The sequence below is a fragment of the Gadus chalcogrammus genome, chromosome 4 (genome assembly GCF_026213295.1).
Source record: "Gadus chalcogrammus isolate NIFS_2021 chromosome 4, NIFS_Gcha_1.0, whole genome shotgun sequence".
Taxonomy (NCBI): Eukaryota; Metazoa; Chordata; class Actinopteri; order Gadiformes; family Gadidae; genus Gadus; species Gadus chalcogrammus.
In genome coordinates this window covers 10,917,450-10,944,946 of record NC_079415.1, presented here as the reverse complement: position 1 = coordinate 10,944,946, position 27,497 = coordinate 10,917,450, and the positions used below count along the sequence as shown (strand labels likewise).

Sequence of the window (27,497 nt, the reverse complement as noted above, 5' to 3'; positions counted from 1 at the left end):
ACACACACACACACACACACACACACACACAAAGACACAAAGATACACAGACACACAGACACACAGACACACACACAAACACACATATACACAGACACACAAGAGTGCGGTGGCCCAGCCTTGACCAAAACACAAATGTTGGTGTGTGCGCTTGCATACATGTGTATGTGTGATGGTGTGATGGAAGAGTCAGGACACATTGTTTGTTGTCAAATAAGCCTTGGCTGCTGATTGTCCAGGGGGATTTAGATGGTATTCCCTGGCTATTGTGCCTTTGACGGCAGGTCGTGTGCACCTGGCCATGAAATGGAAAAGTTGATCGACTGAAGGCAAAGATGCAAGGGTGTGGGGGGGGGGGGGGGTGGGGTATGCAACCACGATATCGAATTATCATGCATGAGTCGGCCGCTCCACTCATTCTTGTCAACCTATCTGTCGTTTGGACTCATTAAACACTTCTCCACGATTGAACCTCTCATGTCCCCCCCCCCCCCCCCCCCCCCCCCTTGCTGAACATCATAATTGTACAGCTCCTGTCACCTCCTACATTCTGCCGGTGCTGTTATTGATTTTTCAGTGTTTACCTCCGGCTCCTCCTTGCTTACCTTGCATTCAGACCGCAAGGGATTTGGTCGCTGAGGATAGGCCAGTGACCGACCCGGTCTGGCTGGGGCGTGTGTCTGAGTTTTTTCAAAGCTATGGAGAGACTGAGAGTGTGAGGGGGTGCAGGTTGGGAGTATATCAGGAGTCACTTGGTTTAATGTTGTGCCTTACCTGGAATACCCTCAGTGCATCCTTCAAAATGTATATTTATCCCGACTGCCATCAGTGCCCTGAAGCTCCGGCATGACTAGCTCTCTCTTGTTGATGTCATCATTATCACGATACACATGTTAAAGCTACGGTTTTACAGAGAGTTTTTAATGCATTCTTATTAAATTGTCATTGTTATTATTGTCAACGTTTCCCCTTTTTGCCCCATGAAATTGATCCCTCTGTCTATTTGTCTCTGTCTGTGTTTACTCTGGCACATCGCCCGCACACGAGGCATAATATAAGCAATCATCATGTCTTTAACTCCAAGGTTCAATCGCGAGGAAACAGCGCACGAGGAAGAATGCGCCATCTGCACTGCAATTAGCGTCAACATTGTTGCATAAAATGGAAATCTGCTCAACTGTTTCCTCGCTCTGGCGTCTGAATGCTTTGGCGCCCCGTTTATCCTTTTGTCCTCTACGGTATTCCTGCTCTTAGTCCTTGGCCCCGAAAAATACTTATACACAATATGAACACTTATACACAATATGCGCAACCTTCACTACATTGCCTGCCTTTATCTGGTTCCGCTTGACTTTTCCACTGCATTATGATGCTTCAAAATGTGGTTATCCTTAAAGTTTCCCACCAAGTCTTAATTAATTCAGAGAACAAAGAAAAATGGAGAAGCTCAATTGAGCCGTGGGTGGAGGACTTTTATTCCGGAGACACTTGTCAGTCAGGGAAAACAGTGATGTCATGCCGGGAGAGAGTTTCTAATAAGTTTGAAGCAAAGTGAAGGCTGCAGTGAAAGTTAACCAAGCGCATTATTTGAGGGAAAGTAAGATATTTCATAGTAAAAGTAGCTTCCCCAGCTGTCTATCTCAACCAGTATTCAGGAAGTGGTTCCGTACCACTGCCTGAATACTATAATATAAGTTAAAAGCAGAACCTGAGAACCTGGTGTGTTGTCGATGAAGGCATACCTTGAGCCATATGGGCTTTGAAGGTACATAGGATAAAAAAAGGTTGGAAAACACTAGGCTACTGTCTGTGTGTCTCATCTCCCATGGTGTAAATCATCCTTGGGTCTGTGCGTCCTCATTCAAGGAATGCTCCGATGTGGAACTCCAAAGTGGGGGTTCTATTGGAACCTGGAAGATGAAAATAGAACAACAAACCTTTCCATCCTTGTAGAGCCACTCATGCCAGTTGAAGTTCAATTGATATTTGTATTTCTTTTGTTATATAACTGTTATTCTCAACTTATGTTGTTATAACCCCTTAGGACCGGGGTTATAAAGTCCCATCTGGGAACACGATAATCCCAGAGTAGCGCTGGCTATAAACACCACGAGGCAGCGCATCAGACCAAACGCACCCTGAGCCTGTCTCTGCCTCCATGCCCGTGCATACGAACATCCCTCCCTCAATAACAAGCTAACCAGCTGCGTCTCCCCCCTCCCCCCCCCCCCCCCCCCAGGGTGAGGACGTTCCCCAAGGAGTCGGCGCTGCTGGGGCGGGACACGGTGCGGGCGCTCATGTACTACGCGCTGAAGGTGTGGAGCGACATCACGCCGCTCAACTTCCACGAGGTGGCGGGCAGCGACGCCGACATCCAGATCGACTTCACCAAGGCGGACCACGACGACGGATACCCCTTCGACGGGCCGGGGGGCACCGTGGCCCACGCCTTCTTCCCCGGGGGCCGCTTCACGGCCGGGGACACGCACTTCGACGATGACGAGGCCTGGACCTTCAGAGCTCCAGGTGAGTGGGGGGGGGGGGCATGTACTAAATGATTAAGAACAGACTAAAGTGCTCTGTTTCGGATAGTAATGGATAATATGCAGTGTGTGTGTGTGTGTGTGAGTGTGTGTGTTCAATGGGACTACGTTTGAATTCCAACCAGAAATTTCCTATTGAGGTATTGTTGCATTAACAAACAAGGTAGTGTGCGTGCATCTGTGTGTGTGTCTGTGTGTGTGTGTGTGTGTGTGTGTGTGTATGCATGTGTGTCTGTTTGTTCAATGGGACTACATTTGTATTCCATCACGAAATGCCATATTGAAGTATTGTTGCATTAACAAACAAGATAGTGTGTGAGTGTGTTCAATATATCTATGTTATTTTTGGACTCCTGCCATGAAAATGTCAAACGCACTATTCCATTCACTTGGAATTATCAAACAAGGTGTGTATGTGTGTACTTGTGATTGATTGTGTCTGCACAAAAGTGTGTGTGTGTGTGTGTGTGTGTGTGTGTGTGTGTGTGTGTGTGTGTGTGTGTGTGTGTGTGTGTGTGTGTGTGTGCAATGCCAGGGCCGTACGAGTGACACACTGTGGGAGCGGCGACGCCAATCACATTCCGTGGGAGATGAAAAATAAATTGAAATGTTGTGTGGTTGATTTTTCAAGGGGTTTGATAAAGGGTCCTTTACTCATGGCGTGGATGATGGAGCCTGCGTTGTGTTTGTTGCTGCTGAAAACATAATACATAAAACTTCTCTATTCCTCTCCATCCCAACAAAGTGCTTTTTAATCAAGATGTACTGGAGCCCCAGTGTTTCATTCATTGGTGATAGGAGCAAAACAAATAAAACATAAAGAGCCGGGATGAATACATTCCTACACTCAAGAGCAGTTGTGATTTCATCCATAAAAGTAGACGTGGTGAAGTTGAGTGATGTTCTGACGCTTCGCCTTTTGCGGTTATTTGTGACGATTACTGAATAAAAGTAAAATATTCTTTCATTCCTCAGCAGCTCCAGGCATTGTTGTTTTTGATCTTGAACTCTGGGGCAAGAAAACACATTCTCAATGATTCACAAACATTTAAAGAGACCGGTTTCTTTAAATGTTTTGTGTTGAACAAAAACATGCAGTGTTCCACAAAACATTTTTGTGTTCCACAAAACATCTTTATTTGAACCTATCCAGCCCTGTGTTTTCTTCTCACACAAACGGAAGACATACAGAAGTTATCCCGGGACAATCCCGACGTTCTCGCTAAAAAACCTTAAGGACGCTAACGACTTAACGATGCTAAAGACTTCACGACACGTGAATCAAGTCCTGCCACATACTCACGTGCACATGGGCACACGGATACATACACTGCTATCATCTCTGTTCTTGCTTCTTAAAAACTCAAATTGAGAGACGGGGGGGGAGAGGGGGGAGGAGAGAGTAGGGAGCTTGGAGCGAGTGACAGAGACTTTATCTCATGCCCAGTCGCCCAGATGATGGGGAGAGAGTTGGGATGTGTGTGTGTGTGTGTGTGTGTGTGTGTGTGTGTGTGTGTGTGTGTGTGTGTGTGTGTGTGTGTGTGTGTGTGTGTGCGTGTGCGTGTGCGTGCCTGCGTGCGTGCGAGTCCAACAGATGGTCTCACTCTAATCCTACAATTGATGACATGAATCATTCATTCTCCAGTCATCTTCCTCCTCTTCATCCTGGGTTTGCTTCCCTCTTTCTCTGCACTAAGCCGTTCATCTCTCTATCCATCTCTGTTAAAAAACAATCATGTTCAAGAGTATGGCGTGAAAAGGGTCCGCGGGTAAGTGGGGGAGGTGGTGGGGGGCCTGGAAGGGAGGAAGTCTTTGAGGGAGGGTTTGACCATAACATCCCCCCTGACAGACTTCCTAAGCAATCTGAAGCATAACAAGTGTCAGGGGTAGCTAAAGTCAAAGCCTCAGAAGAGTCTGGAGACTGACTCCCTGCTCCCCAAAGGAGCGTGGGCTTTAAGTCGACAACTTCAACGCATAATAAAAAAATCAACCTCACATCACAGAACACACCAAGATCAACAAAATGTCAGCGTGCGTCACTCTGACATCGCTATCTCAACTGACAATCGGTTCGGGGGTAAATTTGGATTTTTTGCTTTACTTTGAAACTTCAAATGCGTATTCCTGTCTTATCTCCCCTCATGTTCAATGACAGGAGGTTTTTTTTGGTTAACTTTGAACACCCAGGGGCACACACACATACGAGCGCGTGGACACACTATTTGAACACTAGTAATTACCCTGGGTTTGGGTCTAGTGGGAAAGTCTGTTGGTGTATGCAAGTGCAGGTGTTTTTTTTATCTGTGTGTGTGTGTCTGCGTGTGTGGTGTGCGCAAATGCTGTGTAGTGCGCATACGTGTGTGTGTGTGTGTGTGTGTGTGTGTGTGTGTGTGTGTGTGTGTGTGTGTGTGTGTGTGTGTGTGTGTGTGTGTGGTGCGCGTGTGCGCTACTGTCTGCATGTGTTTGTGTGTGCGTGCTTTCATATGTGCCTGTGAGCATGTGTGTGTGTGTGTGTGTCCCTATGTGAATATGTACGCATGAGCCTGTGTGTGTACATGGGGGTGTGTGTGTGTGTGTGTCCCTATGTGAATATGTACGCATGAGCCTGTGTGTGTACATGGGGGTGTGTGTGTGTGTGTGTGTGTGTGTGTGTGTGTGTGTGTGTGTGTGTGTGTGTGTGTGTGTGTGTGTGTGTGTGTGTGTGTGTGTGTGTGTGTGTGTGTGTGTGTGTGTGTGTGTGTGTGTGTGTTGTGTGCATCAGTGGGGCTCCTGGCCAGCCTGTCTACCCCAGCTGGTGAGCCAGTGTCTGGGCCAGCAACGCCCCCCCCCCCCCCCCCTCCTCCTGTCAGGGCTGTGGAGCATATGCTACAGGACAGCCAGTCTGCTCCACTTAGACCCCCCACACACACACACACACACAACAAAGACACCACACACACACACACCATACACACCACACGCACACATACACACACACACACTCACACACCAACCGGCCGGACAGGGGAGATGGAGAACTGTGTGTGTGGGTTTGTGTGTGGGCCTGCCCGTGTGTGTGTGTGCGTTTGTCTATGCATGCGTGTGTGCATGCGTGCCTATGTGTGTGTGTGTGTGTGTGTGTGTGTGTGTGTGTGTGTGTGTGTGTGTGTGTGTGTGTGTGTGTGTGTGTGTGTGTGTGTGTGTGTGTGTGTGTGTGTGTGTGTGTGTGTGTGTTTGGGCGTGTGTCTATGCATGCGTGCTTGTGTTTTTGTGTGTGTGTGTGTGTGTGTGTGTGCGTGTGTGTGTGTGTGTGTGTGTGTGTGTGTGTGTGTCTGAATAGCACAGCAGATGGAGCGGCGAGGGCCTTTGCTAAGGGGAGATAAATGAGCGGAGATGGTGTGAGGACCAGTGGGATGTAGTGGGGGGGGGTCGGGGGTCACTCCGAGACATGGCTGGAGAGGGACCTCTGGATGTCTTCAGAGTGTATTCCTCCTCGTGACATTATCCTCTCGTTTGGCAGCCATACTTCTGATTTAACGAGACTTCCTGTGTGCTCGCAAGATAGGAAAGATAAAACAAATTTATAATGACTTAAAGTGTTTTTTCAGATTTCACGCTGTAAGTAACATTCGAGAGTTCTGAGAAAAGGAACAGATAATAACAAGAAAAAGCAAGATGGACATGTTTCCCCGCCATTGAGAAGTGCATTTTGCGGGCCTTTGATTGACAGGCAAGATGGATTCCTCAAACCAATCAGAGATGTGATGCTCGGGTTGGTCCGAAGTGAATCTAAATTGTCTCACACTCAAATCATAGCTCTTAAATTGTTCCTTCAGCACCTTTTTTTAATGTTTGTCATTGTCTTTTTATAGAATGGCACACATTTCTGATAGTGGTTGCACTTTACTTGCTATTTAATTAACGGACTGGAAATTTTGAGTTGGGTCAGAGATGGGAGGTATATCATCCTGTAAAATCTGTTTCTCTTGCCAGTTTCGCGCCTCTAAAAGAGTCCATCAGAGAGAATCGCAGAGGCAGAGGGGACAGGAGGAGGAGGGAGGATATCTCTGGTCCTGTTCCGTCTGCCACACACACACATCATTATCCGCGTCTTGTCCTGCCCTCAGCCACGCTGCGTGACCTACCACGGTGGCCACGGAGGAACCAAATCCACACGTTGCTGTTTTGGCAAATTAAAAAACACAGAAGCATCTCCCGAGAATGCATGGAATGTGTTCGGTCAGCGATCGCTGATTGGTTGGGTTTCAGCAGGAGTTGCGTAGTGGTCTTAAGACGGATGCCCTTATCAAACCACTTCGTATCTCAGTAATTACTGGGGGGGCAATCCACCTTCCCCGTCCTAATCAAACACACAGGCAGAGGAACAGCTATATATAACTATGTTATAACTCGGGCCATGTGTGTGTGTGTGTTTTTCATAACAAAGAACACACACACACATAACCCCCCCCCCCCCACACACACACACACACACACACACACACACACACACACACACACACACACACACACACACACACACACACACACACACACACACACACACACTGTTCTACTCAAACAGAGCCATTGAGCCAAGCAGTTCCTCCCCTGCTGTCCGCTTGACAGCCAAAGCGTCCACCACTGGATTAAAGTGCAGCTGTGCGTGCAGCACTTCTGACAAGATCCAGGTCGCGACTCAGCGACGCAGATCTTTGCAGAGCTGCCTGTGTTTATACTCCCCCACAAGCGCACAGTATGGCGTTTCCGACCCCCAATTAGTAAGCGATACGCCGGATCAAGCTGATCAGATGCCAAAATTATCCAGAAATAAATCTAAGGAATGATTCTGAGGTTTTGTCCAGATAAAGCATTAAAATAGAAGCGCTTGAAAAAACTTGAAAATTCTCATGAAATGCCAAAGAACTTTCTGCCCTTGTTTGCTCATTTAAACATTGGCATATCTGGTGACAATTGTTGACACAGGCACGCTTATTCGTGTCAGTGGCAATAATGTAATATTATGTAATGATATATAAGCCTTTAATGGGCTAACATTCAGCTTTTTGTCGCTTCTGCATGAATCAAATCATGAATGATCAAATCACATTCCATCCTCAGTTTGCATTCCACACAGATCACCTTACCTTTCTTTTGAGTGAATGTGTCCCAGTATTACACCCTGAACACCATTTTGTGTTTCGGGCAAGAAATTCTTGCTTGCTCCAAGAAAACCCACTCAAAGAACAAAAAAGGATTTTATTCTTTGAGACACACAAGCCTGCCCTGTAGCAGACACCATTACTAAGGCAGTAGTGGGACCAGCACCTTCTCTACTCGATATCCTAGATGTATAATGCATCCTCCATATTTCAGCGGCAGGGTGAACCAAGGTTAACAGCTCGAGGCGGTGTCATGTCAGCGGCAGATTGTTCTGAAACTGCAGCGTCAGGCGCCGGAGAACAGAATGATCCTCCTCTCTTACACACTATTTCCTAGTGTACCTCAAGGGACGCACCGATGGTTCTGTGTGTTCGCAAGACTAACACGCAGTACAGTGTTCAGGCTAACATGGAGAAGGAATGAATCGTCCCGTATCACTGACATCTGTGTAAACAACGCGCTGTTCTTTTTGTGTTGTGATGCTTCAGGTGAGCAGCGAGAGAGGAATTCTTATGTTTCGGGGATCCCAGTGTGGGATGTATCCCGGTAACAGCGTTAAACAGAACAGTTACAGGTTGGATCGAGATAAAGCAGCAATGTGATGACAGGTGCCGCCTCGCTATGGTTTAAACACGCAATCACGCCACAGACTATACCCGCCCGTTGTTATGGCCATTACTCTGTGATTCTATCTCCATATATCATTATCTCTCTCACTCTCCCTCCTACTCTCTCTTGCTCTCTCCTTCACTCGTATTTCTTGCTCTCTCCATTGCTTTATCTATTTACTACTGTCCCCTGCTTTTCTCTCTCTCTCTCTCTCTGTCTGTCTGTCTGTCTGTCTGTCTGTCTGTCTGTCTGTCTGTCTGTCTGTCTGTCTGTCTGTCTGTCTGTCTGTCTGTCTGTCTGTCTGTCTGTCTGTCTGTCTGTCTGTCTGTCTGTCTGTCTGTCTGTCTGTCTGTCTGTCTGTCTGTCTGTCTGTCTGTCTGTCTGTCTGTCTGTCTGTCTGTCTGTCTCTCTCTCAGATGTACCATATGATTGGCTCTGGCGTCCATCAAGGTCTTCGCCCGGTTGTTACTTTGATCAAAGGCAGGACGTTTTGCGAGCCAGAGAGGCCTGAGTGCTTGGTCTTTGCTATGAGGTTGTAAATAGCAAGGTGTGCTCGCTACCCTTCCCTCTGGGAGTCTCTCTGGCCTGACTTCCATGTGTAGATCACAGTGGCTAGAGTCACGTTCTCCTCGGTCTCCTTCGTTGAGCTCAAACACAGAAGTGTTTCCTAGCCAGGGGCCAAGCTAAAGGCTGACAACTACTTAAGGCTCCAGCCCAAACTTCCAGGAAGACGCTTAGCTAGCTGACCTCGAAACAGCGAATGCTAGACTTCGTGTTTGACGTCTAAATCATCTCCTGGATGGGCTTGTTGTTTCCTGCTTCAAAGAGGCCGACGGTGTGATTCATGCAGGTTTGGTTTTTTTTCTTTATGAAATGCTAACGAAGTACCGCCTTGAAGTGTACTCACAGTCAGAAGCTTTGATTGGCAGCTTTGGGGCTCAGCCAACAGTACATCACACACGCTACCGACAACGTTCTTGTATAAAGCTACTTAGGATGAAGACATTCGCCGTGGGCTGTACATGGCAGTTCACACGACAGTACATACTTTATCTCTTCATAGTCTGTGTCCGCTAAAGACATCGATCCTTTGACCGTGCTTTGCTCGTTCGCAACGCCCCCTCTCCCCTGAGCATCCATCTAAGGCAGTCCACTTGTGGAAGAGAACTTTGGCGAGGTCGTAAGAACAAAATGATGCTGAGAAAACCATCACACACATCACTTGCCAATAGCTAACCTCGTTTTCTGCCCTTCTTGGACCTCAAAGCGCATCTACTGACTTGCCTCAGTAGATGAAAGCAATGCATGTGTGAATTCTTGCAATAACTTAACATACTTGCAGAAACTTATTATCCTAATGCTTCATCTTTCTGGTGTGTATATCTATTATATTTAAGCACAGAACTACAGAGTGTGTCGCACAAACACTTCACTGCACATCCTTTATGATGATTTGTATGTGACGAATAAAGACCTTTAAATCTTGAATCTTGTGTTTAATGTGACGGATAATCAAGGCCGGCTTTGTTCGACAATCAGATTTTTCATTGGTCTTAACTGATGGAAAGGGTAGTGACAAAGCCAAAACCGCATTGATTATGAAATAAGTTTTGTCTGCAAAGAATTTCTTTGGTCTGCGCCCGCTGAAAGAAAATCTATTTCTTGTTGCTGCCACCATAATGATCTGCGTATGGATGGGAGCGAGGGAAACGGTTTAATTGGCTGAATGTTATAATCAAGCTTTATTGTCCTTGTTTCAGTATGAATTCACTCATTAATTCACACAGGTTTCTGGTGGTTGATTGAAAAAGTTTCCATTGTGCTGAATGCTTGTCTCTCTCTCTTCCTCCCCCTTTTCTCCCGCTCTCTTTCTCTCTCCTCTCTCTCCCCCTCTCTTTCTCTCTCCCTCTCTCCTCTCCCTCCCTCCCTCCCTCCCTCCCTCCCTCCCTCCCTCCCTCCTCTCCCCTCTCTCCTCCCACTCCCTCTCTCCTCCCTCTCTCCTCTCCCTCTTTCCTTTCTGTCTCCCCCTCTTTCTCTCTCCTCTCCCTCCTCTCTCCTCTCTCAACCCCTATTTCACTTTTCTCTCCTTTTCTTCTTTCTCTCTCCCTCCCTCTCTCTCCCTTCCCCTCCCCCTCTCCTCTCTCCCTCCCTCCCATCTCAGACTCCCATGGCATGGACCTGTTTGCGGTGGCGGTCCATGAGTTTGGCCACGCCATCGGGCTGGTCCACACCTCGGCCCTGGAGTCCATCATGAGGCCGTACTACCAGGGGCCTGTGGGAGACCCCCTGAAGTACCAGCTGCCCTACGAAGACAAGGTCCGCGTCTGGCAGCTCTACGGTAGGGCAATGGTGTGTGCGTGTGTGTGTGTGTGTGTATGTGTGTGTGTGTGTGTGTGTGTGTGATTCCAAGAAAAGTTAATGCATGAATAGAGGAAAGTAACAAGTAAAAAAACGAGAGAGAGAGAGAGAGAGAGAGAGAGAGAGAGAGAGAGAGAGAGAGAGAGAGAGAGAGAGAGAGAGAGAGAGAGAGAGAGAGAGAGAGAGAGAGAGAGAGAGAGAGAGAGGCTTTATAGCGCTGGCAAGGTCGATGGAGCTTCCTGGTGATTTAATTAGCGGAATTGAATGGAGTTTAATTGTTTTCCATTCAATTGAGTGATTCACCGACATTCAGAGGCACTTTGGAGAAGACAAGATGTACAATACATTTTATTATACATGTTCCAAACCAGAGTTCAGTGAAAGACTCAAAGAAAGTGGAGCACTGACCACACAAAGTGGTGACTGGACGGCTCAGTCCCCTGCCGACCTCACCCCAGTTAACCCCAGCCGAGCGAGAGAGAGATGAGGTTGAATGAGGAAGAGCCCCCCCGGTGGACATCCATAGAACCCACCGTCCCCGCAATACATGATGCACAATACATGAGACATGATAGGGTACAGCAGAGCAGATCCAGACTGAAGAAGAGTAAACATGGATGGAGGGGGACTGTGGTTGATAACTACTGGTGTTGATCCGGTTCTTCAGGGGTCTCTCCTCACCACGGAACGTCTGGAACGGGGGGCTTCTAATGTGCGTTCCTGTAGAGCGAGAGCTTTGGAGGGAGCAAGATAGGGTTCAGTACCATGAGTTTAGTGCCGATAGAGAGTCTACCGTTGTACAAAAAACATTCATTATATTTGTTCTCCTTGTCTTTGCTGTTCTTCTTCTAATTGTGTTTGTATTAGGATACGGAAATTGTGTTTTAGTAAACCGAAAATCTTTTTTTTCTGATTGGACGTTGGGATTCTAGCGTGTGATTGGTCAAAACCAAAGTGATGCGGGTGCTACTGATCACAAGCGTGTGCGTGACTTGTCCTCCTGGCTGCTTTCAGGGGTCCGGGACTCCGTCTCACACACCAAGCGACCGGGAACCCCCTCCCACACCGAGGAACCCCCCGTCCTGCTGGACCTCCCAGACAACAGGTCCACCATCCTGTGAGTACACAAACACACACATATGCACACGCACGCACACTTATGCATATGCACACACAAACACACGCACATGCACACACACATGCATGCACACTCACCCAGGCACACACACACACACACACACACCAACACAACCAAATAATTACAGACACAAAAACACACTATTATCCATCAAACATTAAAACATTAAACACACACACGCTACCATCAGTCAAACATAATAATACAGACAGAGAGACCCAGGCACACTGTCCTGCCAATGAAACAGTAAAACTGTAAAACACAAACCTGTCCTCAACAGTCAGACCCTAAAGCAGCTCAGCTATTGTCTTAGGACCTCACTATAGCTCCATGGCTCCTCCTGAAAGAAGCCGTGGAGCTATAGTGAGGACCTCAGATGATCCACAGAGAGCCACACAGACAGGCGTCTCCCAAAGCTGGTTTTCGTGTCTCACCTCAACCCCTCTCGCACATCAATGGCGAAGACACATTGAAGACACAACATCCCACTACGCGGTGTTGCCCTATCAGGCTTCCAGGGATTAAACAGAATTACATGCCGGGTCTGGGCGTAGCAAAACAAGCTGCAAGTGGAAGCCCGGTGCTCAGGCACTCCTCCTCCCCACGGGAACAGCGGAGAGCGGCAGATGCTGTCCGGTTCCACTGTGGCGTGAGCCGGCAGGCATTTCTGAGCCGCACTTTAGGAGCCCTTGACTGTAAAAAAATAAATAAAAGAATAAATAATGTTAACGATAGAAATGCACGAATTTGACAAAGGGTTTGATCAGTGGTGTCTGGCACGCAATAAGACGTCACAAGGGAAAGAAGAAACGGTGGTTCACAGAAAGGTCCTGTGGCCGCTAGAACGGGTCGGATACAGTCACGACCGCCCGCCCGCGCCTCATCACGACTGAACAGTTCCCCCGTCACACGGCCACGTGCGAGACCTCCGTCCGACGCACAAACAGGCGGTAATGACGACGGAGATTTGAACGGAAAACCGTGTGCCCCGGTCAATGGGGAGCATTCAGGCCACGGATCGCCGGTCACGTAAAAGGGCAAGTGACTAACAAAGCCGCCGCTGCTGTGTGTGATCTAGCGGCTCAAATCCCACTCAGATGCACTAGCGTCTGTTCTGTGAACAAGGCACACACACACACACACACACATAGACACATACACAAACGCACACACACACACGTATACACATAACACATACACACACACCTATACAAACACGTACACACAGATACACACACACACAAGAACACGCACACACGAACAAACACACACATGCACACACACACACACAAACAAAAATACACTGAATCAGTGTGGTTCATCATGTATGAGTCAGCCCCTTATGTATAATTTGTCCCTGTTTAGTCACTATCTGTTTTTATCATGTGATGTCCAACTGGAGTGGCGTGTGTGTGTGTGTGTGTGTGTGTGTGTGTGTGTGTGTGTGTGTGTGTGTGTGTGTGTGTGTGTGTGTGTGTGTGTGTGTGTGTGTGTGTGTGTGTGTGTGTGTGTGTGTGTGCAGCATTCTGGTGTGTATTAGATTAGATTAGATTAGAAAAACTTTATTTATCCCAAAATGGGCAATTTCGTTCACAGCTTCCCGTCTCACATAATAAATTACTTAATAAATACAATAAATAGCAATAGGAGATAGACAAAAAACATATATCAAAGGCAGTCCAACACACACATTTAACTCACAATTCATTTCAACCTGTCAGTAACAACCACCCTGCCCCCGGAAACACCCAGCAACACTGGTGTGCTCTCCACCTACTCCTGACATTTGTCATCATTTAGTAACCTGATGGTTGCAGGGATAAAAGAGTGGGAGTACCTCATTGTTCTTGTCCTGATTGAACAGTAGCGCCGCCCTGAAGGCATTAGTTTAAATTCTTTACTGAGGACATGGTCAGGCTGACTGATAATGCATTTAGCTTTCTGGACTGCTTGTTTGTTCCACAATGAACTTATGCTCTTGAGCTGGATGCCAGTGATCTTAGAGCAGATCTTCACAATTTTATTTAAACTATTCATGTCCTTCACTGACAGACTTTTAGTCCAGCATATGAATGAAAAAGTTAAAAGACTCTCAATGAAAGATTGGTAAAAAATTCTCAAAATAACTTTTGAGACACTGAAAGAGTTCAGCATTCTCAACAGGTGAACTCTTTGTTGTCCCTTTTTTACAATTACCTCAGTATTTGTATGAAATTTAAGCTGGTTATCAAATACTGTGCCTAGATATTTGTAGGTGTCTACAAGTTGGACTTCCTCCCCATGGATGACACTTGGTTTGAGCGCTCCCTTCACTTTCCTAAAATCTATGACTAGCTCCTTTGTTTTTTCTACATTTAGATCTAAGAAGTTGTTATCACACCAATTAACAAACGATGTCAAAGCAAGGCCATGGCTGCAATGTGGACCTTGGAAAAGGGACAGCAACGCAGTGTCGTCTGAGAATTTAGCTAGATAACTTCCCTGTTGAGAGGACCTACAGCTATCTGTGTACAAAATGAACAACAGGGGTGAGAGTACGCACCCTTGAGGTGAACCAGTATTCGATGTAATGGCCTGGGACAAGTGTCCATTTACAGAGACCCTCTGAGTTCTGTCTGTTAAGAAGTTTAAAAGCAACAACAGTATCTGATGGGGTAACTCAAACTCAGCAGCTAGTCTCTCAATTAAAATATGTGGCTGCATCTTATTGAAAGCAGAAGAAAAGTCTGCAAATAACAATCTAGCATGAGATCCAGGCTTTTCTAAATGTTTATACATTGTGTCTAAAAGGAAGAGTTTTGCATCATCTACACCTTTCCCAGTTTGATAAGCAAACTGCAATGGGTCAAGTTTACCACTGACCAGGGACATGATTTCATCCTTAATAATTTTCTCAAAGAAGTCTTTTAGCTCTTTGGGATTTTTTGATTTCGCTACTGGTATTATAGTGGAGCTCTTCCATATCTGAGGTATCTGGCCTTTCTTAGCACACATATTAAAGAGTGGAGTAAATACCACACTGAGCTGGTCAGCACAGTAACGCAGTGTGCGTCCGCAAACAGCATCAGGGCCAGCAGCTTTCATAATATTTACTCTCTTAAACAGAGTTGTTACTAGTTCCTGGGCTATCACAATGTCATTGTGAGGGACAGGAGAGTCCCTCCACATAGAAATGTTCTCAGAGAAATCAGATGATTCAAAACGTGAGTAAAACATATTAAAAACATTTGACAAATCAGGGACATCAACACCTTTAACCGTTATTGGCTGCCTGGATTCACTAGAATACTGATTTATGGATGCCATTGACCTAATTCCCCTCCATGCAGCTCTGAGATCCCCCCCACTATACCGTTCTTCGACCTTCTCTCTATATTTCATTTTGGCCTTCCTAATCTCTTTTTTCACTTCCTTGGAGACCGCTTTTTTCTCCCAAGGGTCCCCAGTGTAAAATGTCCTCTTTTTCTTATTTATCACTGATTTAAGTTCTTTAGTAACCCATGGTTTATTATTTGGGTAATGGACAGAGATCCTGGTTGGGATGACTGAGTCGACACAGAATGTAATGTATGATGAAACAGTATCTGCCAGTTCGTCAATATTATCTGTGCTATTCTGAAAACAGTCCCAGTCAGTGCACTCAAAACATGCTTGGAGAGAGGAGATACTGTCCTCCGACCACATTTTCACCGTTCTCTCCTTGTGTTCTAAGCGCATGAAGGACGGTTTATAAACTGGCATGAGGTAAACACTGTTGTGATAAGAGGCCCCTAGGGCAGGCATGGGTATGGAACGGTAAGCTCCACCTATTGACCCATAGCAGAGGTCAATAGTGGTGTTTTTCTGTGTGGTGCTGCAAGTTACATATTGTTCATATGTTCTCAAAGTTCTACCCAAGTCACATTTATTAAAATCCCCCAGGATGAATTTGGGTGCGTCGGGGCAAATTTCGTCCAGTTTGTGTGTTGTGTCAGCGATCAGCTGGGCAGCAGCTGACGCGTTGGCTCGTGGGTGAATGTAGACAACCGTGTAGAATAGTTGTTGAAACTCCCGAGGGAGGTAGAACGGGCGGAGTGAGATTGAAAGCAGTTCTAAGTCAGCGGTACATATCCTCTCCCTGATTTTAACGGTGTTGCAGTACCTCTTGTTGACGTAGAAACACACACATCCTCCACGGCTTTTACCAGTTGTCTCCGGTGACCTGGCAAGACGAATTGGGCTTCCAAACCCAGTTAATGTCAAGTCCTCGTCCCGGTCTGAGTCGTTGAGCCATGTTTCCGTGAAAGCAAGTAGACACGATTCTCCAATTTCCCGTTCGAACTTTGCCCATGATTCCAGTTCGTCTATTTTGTTACGGATAGATTGTGCGTTTGAGAGCAGTATGGTAGGGAGCGGTGGTAACTTGCGGCGATCATCCAGCCGAAGCTTTTTGATTCTCCGTCGTAGGCCACCTCTCCTTCCCCTTTTCCGGCGGTGCTCCTGGGCCGGCTTGCTCAGCTCTCTTGGGATATTATCTGGGATCACGCCGGCTGTTGAGGTCCGTAGCGAGAGGAGAAACTCTCTGCTGAGAGCTCTTCCTGGAGCTCCGCGTCCACTCGCCTCACAACAGGTAGATCCCGATAGTAGAGTCACCGTGATAATGATCACAAAGAATTCCAGGAGTGCTCCCGTAGTTAGCATGGCTGAATCACCGACAGTTTTCGCATTCACACACAAAATACAAAATAAACACTCCCCTAGAACAAGTTAAAAGCAAAGATAAAAATGACTAAGAGACTGGGTAAACTGCTGGGTCGCACGCTGAGGAGCGCCCCGGTGTGTGTGTGTGTGTGTGTGTGTGTGTGTGTGTGTGTGTGTGTGTGTGTGTGTGTGTGTGTGTGTGTGTGTGAGTGCGGCATTCTTGTGTGTGTGTGTGTGTGTGTGTGTGTGTGTGTGTGTGTGTGTGTGTGTGTGTGTGTTTGTTTGTGTGTGTGTGCGGCATTCTCGTGTGTGTGTGTGTGTGTGTGTGTGTGTGTGTGTGTGTGTGTGTGTGTGTGTGTGTGTGTGTGTGTGTGTGTGTGTGTGTGCACATATGCATGTGTGGTGTGGGGCTAAGGTGGACAGTGGCTTAGTGTTAATGGGCTGTGGACTGGGGTCTTTGTCCCTCACAGCAGTGGTCCTGTGTGTGGTGGTGCTCCCGGCCCACACCCAGCAAGCTAGAAGCATTAGCATGCAGCCGGCGTATGGGGTGGGGTTGGTGGGGTTGGTGGGGTTGGCGGGGTTGGAGGGGGCAGGGGGAGAGTGGTAGAAGGGAGGACGGATGAATACGCTGGAGAGATGCTTAACTGCTGAGGCAGAGATGCAGTCTAGTGGACACACACTCAGACACACCAACAAACAGACACACACAAACACACACACACACACATATATACATACATACAGACAGACAGACAGACAGACAGACAGACAGACAGACAGACAGACAGACAGACATACATACACTCTCATATACAGTACATGCACACACTCATGTACAGTATATACACACACACACACACACACACACACACACACACACACACACACACACACACACACACACACACACAAACACACATACATAGACACACACACACACTCTCACATACAAGAACACACATGTAAAACAACTGTTCTGTAAGAGTTTTAGTATACTGGAAGGTATCTAAATAATCTCTCTGTCTCTCTCTCTGTCTCACTCTGTGTCTCTCTCTGTCTCTCTCTCTGTCTCTGTCTCTCTCTCTGTGTCTCACTCTCTGTCTCTCTCTGTCTCTGTCTCTCTCTCTCTCTCTGTATCTCACTCTGTGTCTCTCTCTGTCTCTGCCTCTCTGTCTCACTCTGTCTCTCTCTCTCTCCGTCTCTGTCTCACTCTGTGTCTCACTCTGTGTCTCTCTGTGTGTCTGTCTCTCTCTCTCACTCTGTCACTCTCTCTGTCTCTCTCACTCTCTCTGTGTCTCACTCTGTGTCTCTCTCTGTCTCTCTCTCTCTCTCTGTCTCACTCTGTGTCTCTCTCTCAGGTTGGGGCGAGACACCCCAGACAGATGTACGAGCCACTTTGATGCCGTGGCCCAGATCCGAGGAGAAGCCTTCTTTTTCAAAGGTACACAAGCCCCACAGGGAGGACGAGAACCAGAGACGGAGGGAGAAGGAGAGGGATCTACCAAAATAGATAACATAAGGGCTGAAAAGGGAGGGTGGGAGAGGGAAATGAAACTGCAGAATCTGTGACAAGGAAAAATGTCTGCCTTTAATAATGACTGCTGATTTCAAGATGACTATATTATTATCCGTCCCTGCTCTGGTGTGCGGGCATGCGCACCGCCGACTCCAGGCACTAATTAAAAAGCTATCCTAATTGCACATGGGAAGGGGAAAAAACTCCACAGCAAGAAAATCTCTGATCCTCACCACCGGTTCATACAATCTGTCCTGAGCCGCTGATAAAGTGAACACACGGGCAGAACTTCAAGGATGACCTGTCATGCCGCTGTCATCGGCTGGATCTGGGCTCTGCCTCTCACGTCGGAGGGTAATTGGATCTGTCGGACCACCGTGGGTAGATAGACTTTACGGAAAACCGGCCTGGCAGAATTAATTTTTGTCTTAAGTCTGCGATAACGTTCAGTGGAAATGAGAGTTAGGAGAATCCCAGTTCCTGATGGCCATGAATCTCTTGACGAAAATGCAATGTGATAGGACGAAATAACCTTGTATAGAATCACTGGGACTTTATTATGTGCCATGTCATGTAATTGCTTTATAAATATCTATACAACTGACACTTTGGGTTCCATAGCAGCAAGTGCGAGGGGGATGGTCAAACGTACGATGGTCAAAAACAACCTCACGATCGCTCCGACTAGGCTGAGGAACCAATAGAAAAATACAACTGTGGAAAATTGTTTTTAACAAGAAGTAGCAGACTTAATGACAGAGAATTTACCCTGTTTAACGTCAAACATGTTAGTGAAAAATGACACACGTTGACCCGAACTGAACTGTGTTGAACCTGAGCTGATATGGTGATTTTTGGGTTTACTAAAACTTAATAGAAGCAAATAGTTGGTTACCTATTCTAAATAAAGGTCACCATGGTAATCCGTCATCGTCTGTGTATCCCAGGGAAATTCTTCTGGAGGCTGACCCGGGAAAGGCACCTGGTGTCCCTGCATCCCGCCCAGATCCAGCGCTTCTGGAGGGGTCTGCCTGCCAACCTAGACGGCCTGGACGCCGTCTACGAGAGACCCGGAGACCACAAGATCGTCTTCTTAAAAGGTACACACAAACACACACACACACACACACACACACACACACACAACCACACTCTGATGTCCAGGGGGGAAGAGTACAGAACCATCATACTGTACTAGAAGTACTGTTCCTGAGATGAGATTGTACTCAAGTAGAAGCACTTCTACTATGATGAGATTGTACTCAAGTAGAAGTACTGTTCCTTTGATGAGATTGTACTCAAGTAGAATTACTGCTAATTAGATGAGATTGTACTCATGTAGATGTAATGTTCCTTTGATGAGATTGTACTCAATTAGAATTACCGTTACTTAGATGAGATTGTACACAAGTAGAAGTACTGTTCCTTTGATGAGATTGTACTGAAGTAGAGGTACTGCTAGATTAAATTGTACTCATTGTGCACACTACTTTGAGTAGAGAAAATAATTAATCACTTTTAACAAATGATTATTGCATTACTCTTTGAAGCCTACAAAACAAATTAAATATTAGTAATAACAAATATATACAATTCTTATTCGCTATGCTTATTGAATACTGTTAACATACGATGGCCAAGCTCATCTTTAAGCTTTTATTGGCTTGATGTTTACACAGCACATCACAGTCGTTTTGCTAGACTGTTAGACTTTTACTGTCTATTAATAAAGCCGCGTTTATATTCTAAATGATGGCTTAACAGTATCTGTGTTGATTAGATTAGATGAGGCTGGAATTTAATGGTTTGTGTCCTGGTCGCTGCATTAGCGACCCCTACTGGTTAGTCAGGTTGCCTGCACCCTCCCCCAGTATATGCATACTGGGCCTCAGTAATAAAAGAGGTTGAGGAACCCTGCTCTGAATAGCTAATTATATTATAAAAAGGGCATTTCTTTTTATTTTGTGTCATTGAGCAGATAGATATGTGGAGAAGAAAACCGCAACTGTTGATATACTCTGTAAGGGAGACTGAAACCCACAATTAACTGAGACTTGGCACATCTTGCCGATGACACGATAACAGCCATAAGCCCTTAATTATAAGAAGATTCACTGCCAATTAGATCCCAGTGCTCTATTTCTGTTGATGTGTTGGAGTATTTCTAATTATTATGGCTTGATGTCTAGCATATGTTCATCATGATAATTTCATATGCCGAGATATATAAGAGTTACGCATCTTGCTCACTGCATCCATCCGTCAACGGATGACGGAAGGCGTGGCTGACAGATGGGGGAGTAGTCTTTGCAGAGGCATCCGTCAGCCAAACCCGAGTAGTGTCACAGTGCATAAATTTGCATACGCGATCTGATTGGATGGCGGATCCGTGGCTGCCTGAAAAGTTGAACATTTTTCAACTTCTTGACGGAGCCGACGGTACCAACGGAACGGATGGATCCACAATGCATTGTGGCTCCGCTCAATTCAATGTCAATGAGATCCATCAACGGACGGATGCAGTGGGCAAGGGGTGTTAATGCAATAAACAAGATATGAGATAAAAGAAGATGTTAAAAACCTTAATTTGTTTATACAACCCATGATGGAGACGTTTGACTGACAGTTCCCAGTCCGGCCCTATCCCCTACAGGTCTGAAGTACTGAGTCTTTAATCTCATTGTCAGAGACAGACATCGGACACTTCCCTGTCCCACATCCTCCCCCCAGGTCTGAAGTACTGGGTGTTTAATCTCATTGGGTGGAGTCATTCGACTGACACTTCCCCTGTCCCGCCCATTGCCCTCCCCTCCAGGTCTGAAGTACTGGGTCTTTAAAGACAACAACGTGGAGGAAGGATACCCTCGACCAATCAGTGACTTCGGCCTGCCCATGGACAGCGTGGACGCCGCCTTCGTCTGGCCGCACAACGACAAGACATATTTCTTCCAGGGCGTCCACTACTGGCGCTATGACGACCACCTGAGACGCATGGACCCGGGGTACCCCAAAGACGCCTCGCTCTGGAAGGGGCTGCCCCCAAACCTGGACGACGCCATGAGGTGGTCTGATGGTGAGGGGGCTTCTGTGCATGGTCAACACACACACACACCGAGGGAGGGAGGGAGGGAGGGGGAGAGAGAGAGAGAGAGAGAGAGAGAGAGAGAGAGAGAGAGAGAGAGAGAGAGAGAGAGAGAGAGAGAGAGAGAGAGAGAGAGAGAGAGAGAGAGAGAGAGAGAGAGAGAGAGAGAGAGAGAGAGAGAGAGAGAGAGGCTTTATAGCGCTGGCAAGGTCGATGGAGCTTCCTGGTGATTTAATTAGCTGAATTGAATGGAGGTTAATTGTTTTCCATTCAATTGAGTGATTCACCGACATTCAGAGGCACTTTGGAGAAGAGCAGATGTACAATACATTTTATTATACATGTTCCCAACCAGAGTTCAGTGAAAGAAGAAAGTGGAGCACTGACCACACAACGTGGTGACTGGACGGCTCAGTCCCCTACCGACCTCACCCCAGTTAACCCCAGCCGAGCGAGAGAGATGAGGTTGAATGAGGAAGAGCCCCCCCGGTGGACATCCATAGAACCCACCGTCCCCGCAATACAGGATGCACAATACATGAGACATGATAGGGTACAGCAGAGCAGATCCAGACTGAAGAAGAGTAAACATGGATGGAGGGGGACCGTGGATGATAACTACTGGTGTTGATCCGGTTCTCCAGGGGTCTCTCCTCACCACGGAACGTCTGGAACGGGGGGCTTCTAATGTGCGTGAGAGAGAGAGAGAGAGATTTATCCCTCTTTATGTACTTCTAGAGATTTAAAAGTCAGAAGATAAAATGTCTGCTCCTTCCCCTCCCGATGTTTCTCGTCCATTGAGAAGTTTTGCAATCCATGCACTTGTGTTTGAAAGGCAAGATGGATTTTCTGAAATAGAAAATCACAGAAAATATGTGCTGATTGTTCAGTAATTAACCGGGAGCTCTTAAAGAAGGAGGCGCAGTCAACTCTAAACGGATATTCTCCCAGCGTACTTCACTCACTACTACCTGATTGAGGGCTAGGCCATTTCTTACTTATTAACTCAAATGATGTCTCTTTTTATCGTAACTACAGGTACTGTTAAACAGGAAGTCTCATTGAGATCAAGGTCCATTTTTCCAAAGATATCTGTATTCCTATAAACATATTTAAAGAAATTGGACACGAGAAACACCAATGTAAATTCATACATACTGTATGTATACATTGCAAGAATGTTTACTCCTGGATAGTGGATCAAGTGCCATGCCCCCCCCCCCAAACACACACACACACACACACACACACACACACACACACACACACACACACACACACACACACACACACACACACACACACACACACACACACACACACACACACACACACACACACACAAACACTATTAAGTGCTTTGGGATTCTTGAAAAGCGTGATATAAATGCAATGAATTATTAAGTACGAAGAAGTGTAAACAATCTTATTTAAAGTATTGCCCGTACGACCCAACCAAATTTGGTATTCAGTCACTCGTAACTCAAGGGAGATGACTCATAACATCAACAAAATCATATTGGTGCTGGTCCACATTTGGATTTCATGACCTGCTATTAAATTATGGCACAGTAGTCTAGAGGGGTTAGGGTGGATTCAGCTCATGGTGTGGGTTCGAAGCCCAGTATGCCTGTATCCATTTTTTTGCCTCATGAATCACACGTAGTTAAAATAATCTATAAAAAATGTATTAATATTACAAAGAACTAAAGGAACTAGTCATATACATATTTATATCCGTAACAATGATAAGATAAATATAGTTTGGACTTGTGAAACAATTTTGTGTGTGTGTGTGTACACACGGACTTGTGACACAATTTTTTATATAATTTCGTTCACCGTCGTCTTAACATATTATTATCTTGTCTCGGGTAACTGAAAAGTGTTTTCATGCAGGTCCCAAAACAAGCTAATGATGCAAGCGGTGCTTGTCACTAAAGGAACGCCCTGCCTAGCCCGAAGTCATCCTGAATTTCTATTGAGTTTCACTTCATAATCAGTCCGAGTTTTCATCTGATGCGTTTCTCAAAGACAGAGGGGTGTTGGGTCCACCGAAAACAATCACAGAGCAGATAACATGTCATTCTCTGCTCCCTCTGTTGTTGAATTTTACTAAATGGCTTCAATAGATAAAATATAGTCTGTTGTTTTCTGTTGCTCGCTACGGTAACACAGATTCCATCTCTTTTAAGTTGCCTACAAGATGCTGATTGGCTTGGTTACGATTCAAGCCAATCAAGTGTCAACCAACACCAGACTCTGAATTTTTTAGGGCCGGGATTCAGGGGAAGGTAACTGCCAATCCCAGGCCAGACCCTTTTTGGAGCTCTGTACTTCTCTTCTACCCTCTGTTATTTTGGGTCTTCTAAAAACAAGTGTGTAGAAGCTCCTTACCTTTACCCTCGGTGTGCTGAATCTGAGGTGTGTGTGTGTGTGTGTGTGTGTGTGTGTGTGTGTGTGTGTGTGTGTGTGTGTGTGTGTGTGTGTGTGTGTGTGTGTGTGTGTGTGTGTGTGTGTGTGTGTGTGTGTGTGTGTGAGAATATGGAGTGGGAGGAGAGGGGCTCAAGAAACAGCAGTACATAAAGAATATTTTTCTTTGAAGTAAATTGTAGGAACCACAGGGATACGTCTGTGCATGCGCACACACACAGACACACAAGGCAGGGGGCCACATCAATGGCTGTTGTGTGTGTGAACAGGGGGAAAATGAAAGATTTAGAAATCTGAAAGATTAAGGATAAGATCAGAGAACAAAACATCATCATCTGGTCAAAGAGATCATTCAGAATGGCATGTACAGAACCAAATAATGCCCCAAATAAAGACTCAAAATGTATCTGTGTTACACAGGAGGCTTTTTAATATTCAATGTGCGTCGATGGTCACTACCTCTGCATTCGTGAAGGCTGAATTTGAGAGTGCAAGAATGTATAACTTTATTTTGCTGCTTCCGTTTACAATCTCTAATACTCACTGGCCCTGATCATTTGTGTTCCCTGTGAATATTTCTACAAACCACGAATAGAAAAAACATTTTGAGGTCACGGTGCACACACAGATGTTTACTCCATCTTAACCTTCAGAGAATAAGTACCGGAAACGTCCAGACTTGTGCTGTGCCAACCTTCTTTCACTATTCCTTGATTCTCAGCCCATGCAATTCTAGCATCCAACATCCAACAGTACACGGCCGCGACCTCGCCGCCCCTGCGCGTGGACATCTGTAACCCGCGTATTTGCAGCTTGAACACATGAAGCGGTGGTCTCTCCCGAACCGGCCCAACATCGGAACATGCCGAGAGCGTTGTGCAACAGCGTTTGAAAGCGTTTGAGATATGTATCTTGTTGTGACATCTTATACCCTGACCCCCTGGCGGCTCTCTGTGCTCTCTTCCGGTCCAGGCTCCTCCTACTTCTTCAAAGGGAAAGAGTACTGGCGCGTGCTGGCCAGCGACATGGAGGTGGAGGCGGGGTTCCCGCGGCTCATCGCCAAGGACTGGCTGCTCTGCACCGAGATGCAGGCGGACTCCCCCAACGCCGACGGCAAGGGCGCCGCGGACGGCGGCGTTCGGCAGCTCCCCGACCACGCCGAGAACGGCTACGAGGTGTGCTCCTGCACCTCCGACATGGCCTCCCCGCCGGGGGTCCGCTCCTCCCCTTCTCTCACCCTCTGGCTCCTCCCACCCCTTTGGACACTCCTGTTGGCCCTCGGTGCCCCGCCGCTATGATGGAGGAGGAGGAGCTGAAGGGAGTTGAACTGAAACGAGGTGGTCTTGCAGCCGAGTCGGCGAGACGAAAGGACAGGACCAGAGCCTGATTGGGTGGAGAGCCAGGGGACAGGTCATTTTTGAACCAACTAGACCGTTTTTTTTTTTTGACAGTTGTTCTCGGTTCCTCAAATTTTGTTTTTCTTTTTTATCTGTCATGGACATCGTCATGTATTTTCTCTTAACAGTAAAATAGGGGAAACTGTTATTTCAGAGGGAGCACTTGTCTCTTTTCATCATATCTTTTTGCAGTTAATCACAAACGTGATGAGGCGTCTTACTTGTTCTAGAGCTTGTTGGCAATAATGCAGTGTTCCAAGGGCGTGAACAGCAGTAATGATCTTCATGTCAAGTAAACGTCAACATCTTAGCCATTTTCTTTATTACTTTTTTTAAGACATTTTATCCAAAGCAAATTGCATTTGCTTTGAGTACAGTGTATAAGGGAGCAGGTTAGGGGCTGGATGACTTGCCAAAGGAGGCTAACAGTAAGGCTACGAGATTCAGGGAGAGACCAAAGCCAAGATACATTTTTGGAGATGCTAGCTAGTTGGTAAATAGAAGGTTAAGTAATGCACAGGTTCATATACATTAAGTAGCTAGTTAGCACGTAGCAAAGACAGATGTAAGGCACGCTGGGATGGTAAAAAACACACAAAAACTGTCTTCAGATATGCACCGATGTAGATAAATTAAAGGCAAGGCAAACCATGGCTCCATGCTGTTTATTTTTGGCCATTCCCGATAATTCCAACAAGTGCTTTAATATAATGCTTCTACAATGTAATGCCAGAACTAGCCAGGTGGTCATTTTACTTGATTATAGCCAGTTTGCATACTTGGACTCCCCAAGACGCGGGCTAGAAGTGCATAGAGGGGGCTAAAATGGTGGACAGTAGACTCCCCTTTGAGTTAGAACTGTGCTTCAAAGAGGTCTTTTGGGCTCATGTTTTTTGGCAGCATTGGATAGGTTTTGGTTCTGTTGTATTTTTTTTTTTGGTGTAATAAATACGGATTGTGATGATATTGTTTTTGAAAAATCGAGTTAGCGATTATTTCATGATGTTCAGACCAACATGCACATTAACCACCACTGGACCCTCCTCTTCATCACTTCCAAGATTCCCTCCTCCCCCATGGCTAAAGGATGACGAAGAGGGCTGTCTGATGTCTTATAAACCTCTGAACTATTCAGCTGTGTTGATTTGATGGCTTTGTTCCTACCGTTAAGATATATTTACATACAATTTAAATATAGACATTGATATATTTGAAACGAGAAGTCAAGTGTCTGTTGGAAACAACAACTGAGATATATAGATTTTGAGATGTTTTCTAATGTCAAATATTTTTGTAAAAAAAAATAAAAATAAAGTACTAACTTAAATTCACAAGTTTATACAAGCATTTATTTTAGAAAGTGTGACAGAAGACGATCAAAGCAGGCAATGACAAACTGGGAGGCAGACAGAAAGACAAATATTACAAAAATAAATGCATCAGAAATCTTGGAGCAATTACGTTATCCGTGTCTGTTGCTGTTTTACTTTTCTATGTTTCAGTCAAACTGAATTCTGATTCATTAAGACACATTTCAAAAGTTATTTTATTACTTTGTAGATCTCGGTTAGAAAGATGTTACGTCCTTTTTTGTTTATTGTCTTGTACGTCACCATTGTCACAGGATAGACGAGAAACAGCAAAAAAGGAGGATAATAACACTCATTCTTCTAGGCAGTACACCACTTTCTGATGTATTTATCCACCACATATTTCACATTCACCTTATAAAAGGACAAATTAGGGGTAGCCTCAAATTATTATTTCATTTTCAACTGTGCTCCTAGTGATTCCTACAACCTTGGACCATTAAAAAGTCTAAATCAGTGTCTACAACTTTAATTATTATAGAAGTAGTAAATGTAATTCAAACAAAATAATATTAAACAAATGCTCAATATTGTAGGTAACGTTGACAATTGTACTGAAAAACTATATTTAATTATGAATGTACATTTATTTAGCTGAAGGTGTTTCCAAAGTGACTTACATTCAACAATGAGTTTTGGACCCCAAAAGTTAACGAATCATTTGAGTACACAAAAATGGAAAAAATAAGCATAGCATCTGCTTTTACGTAATACAATGTAGAAACACATGCACATATATATGTATTGTATACATGTTATGATGGGTTGAGGTAGAGCCTGAACTGCAAGGCTCAGCAGAGCACCGGGGCTGGTACATTATGTAAAGAGCTACTGGATGGGACTAGTCTAGTCTAGTGTTCCTCTGGTTATAGGGTCATTAGTTGAATAGGTAGGTGAATAATATGGTAGAAGTGTCCTTGGTCACTTTTTTATTTCATGCTGCATTTCATAAAAAGAGGCGCCTTGCCAATGCCAAATCCTGTCTGAACAGTTGCTTTGTAAGTGAAAGCAGTATTCCTTTGACCCCTGTTGGAAATGTTGTGAATCACAGGCCTGTACTCACAAAAAGTCTGTGTATTCCAGCAAGCACAGCTAATCATTCCTAGGGTACAAAAACTAGCCATTCTCTCTCTGCTGCTTACTCTGTCTCAGTCTTGACTATGCAGCTAGCCGTGCATTATATTGAGTTATGACAATGAGGGTGGTCTAAAACGGTTGTCGGCTTCGAA

At 45.7% G+C, this 27,497-nt stretch overlaps 1 protein-coding gene across 1 annotated transcript in view; it reads left to right on the top strand.

Annotated features, from left to right (window-relative positions):
- Positions 1 to 26,354, top strand: part of LOC130381148 (matrix metalloproteinase-17-like) — a 61,486-nt gene extending 35,132 nt beyond the window's left edge. Inside the window, exons 4-10 of the mRNA XM_056588606.1 lie at positions 2,240 to 2,526; positions 10,456 to 10,632; positions 11,667 to 11,769; positions 17,829 to 17,911; positions 18,934 to 19,086; positions 20,802 to 21,059; positions 24,474 to 26,354. Of these exons, the coding sequence (XP_056444581.1) occupies positions 2,240 to 2,526; positions 10,456 to 10,632; positions 11,667 to 11,769; positions 17,829 to 17,911; positions 18,934 to 19,086; positions 20,802 to 21,059; positions 24,474 to 24,799 (1,387 nt within the window). The 3' untranslated portion in view covers positions 24,800 to 26,354. The remainder of the gene's footprint in view (positions 1 to 2,239; positions 2,527 to 10,455; positions 10,633 to 11,666; positions 11,770 to 17,828; positions 17,912 to 18,933; positions 19,087 to 20,801; positions 21,060 to 24,473) is intronic.
- The last annotated feature ends 1,143 nt before the right edge of the window (positions 26,355 to 27,497 follow it).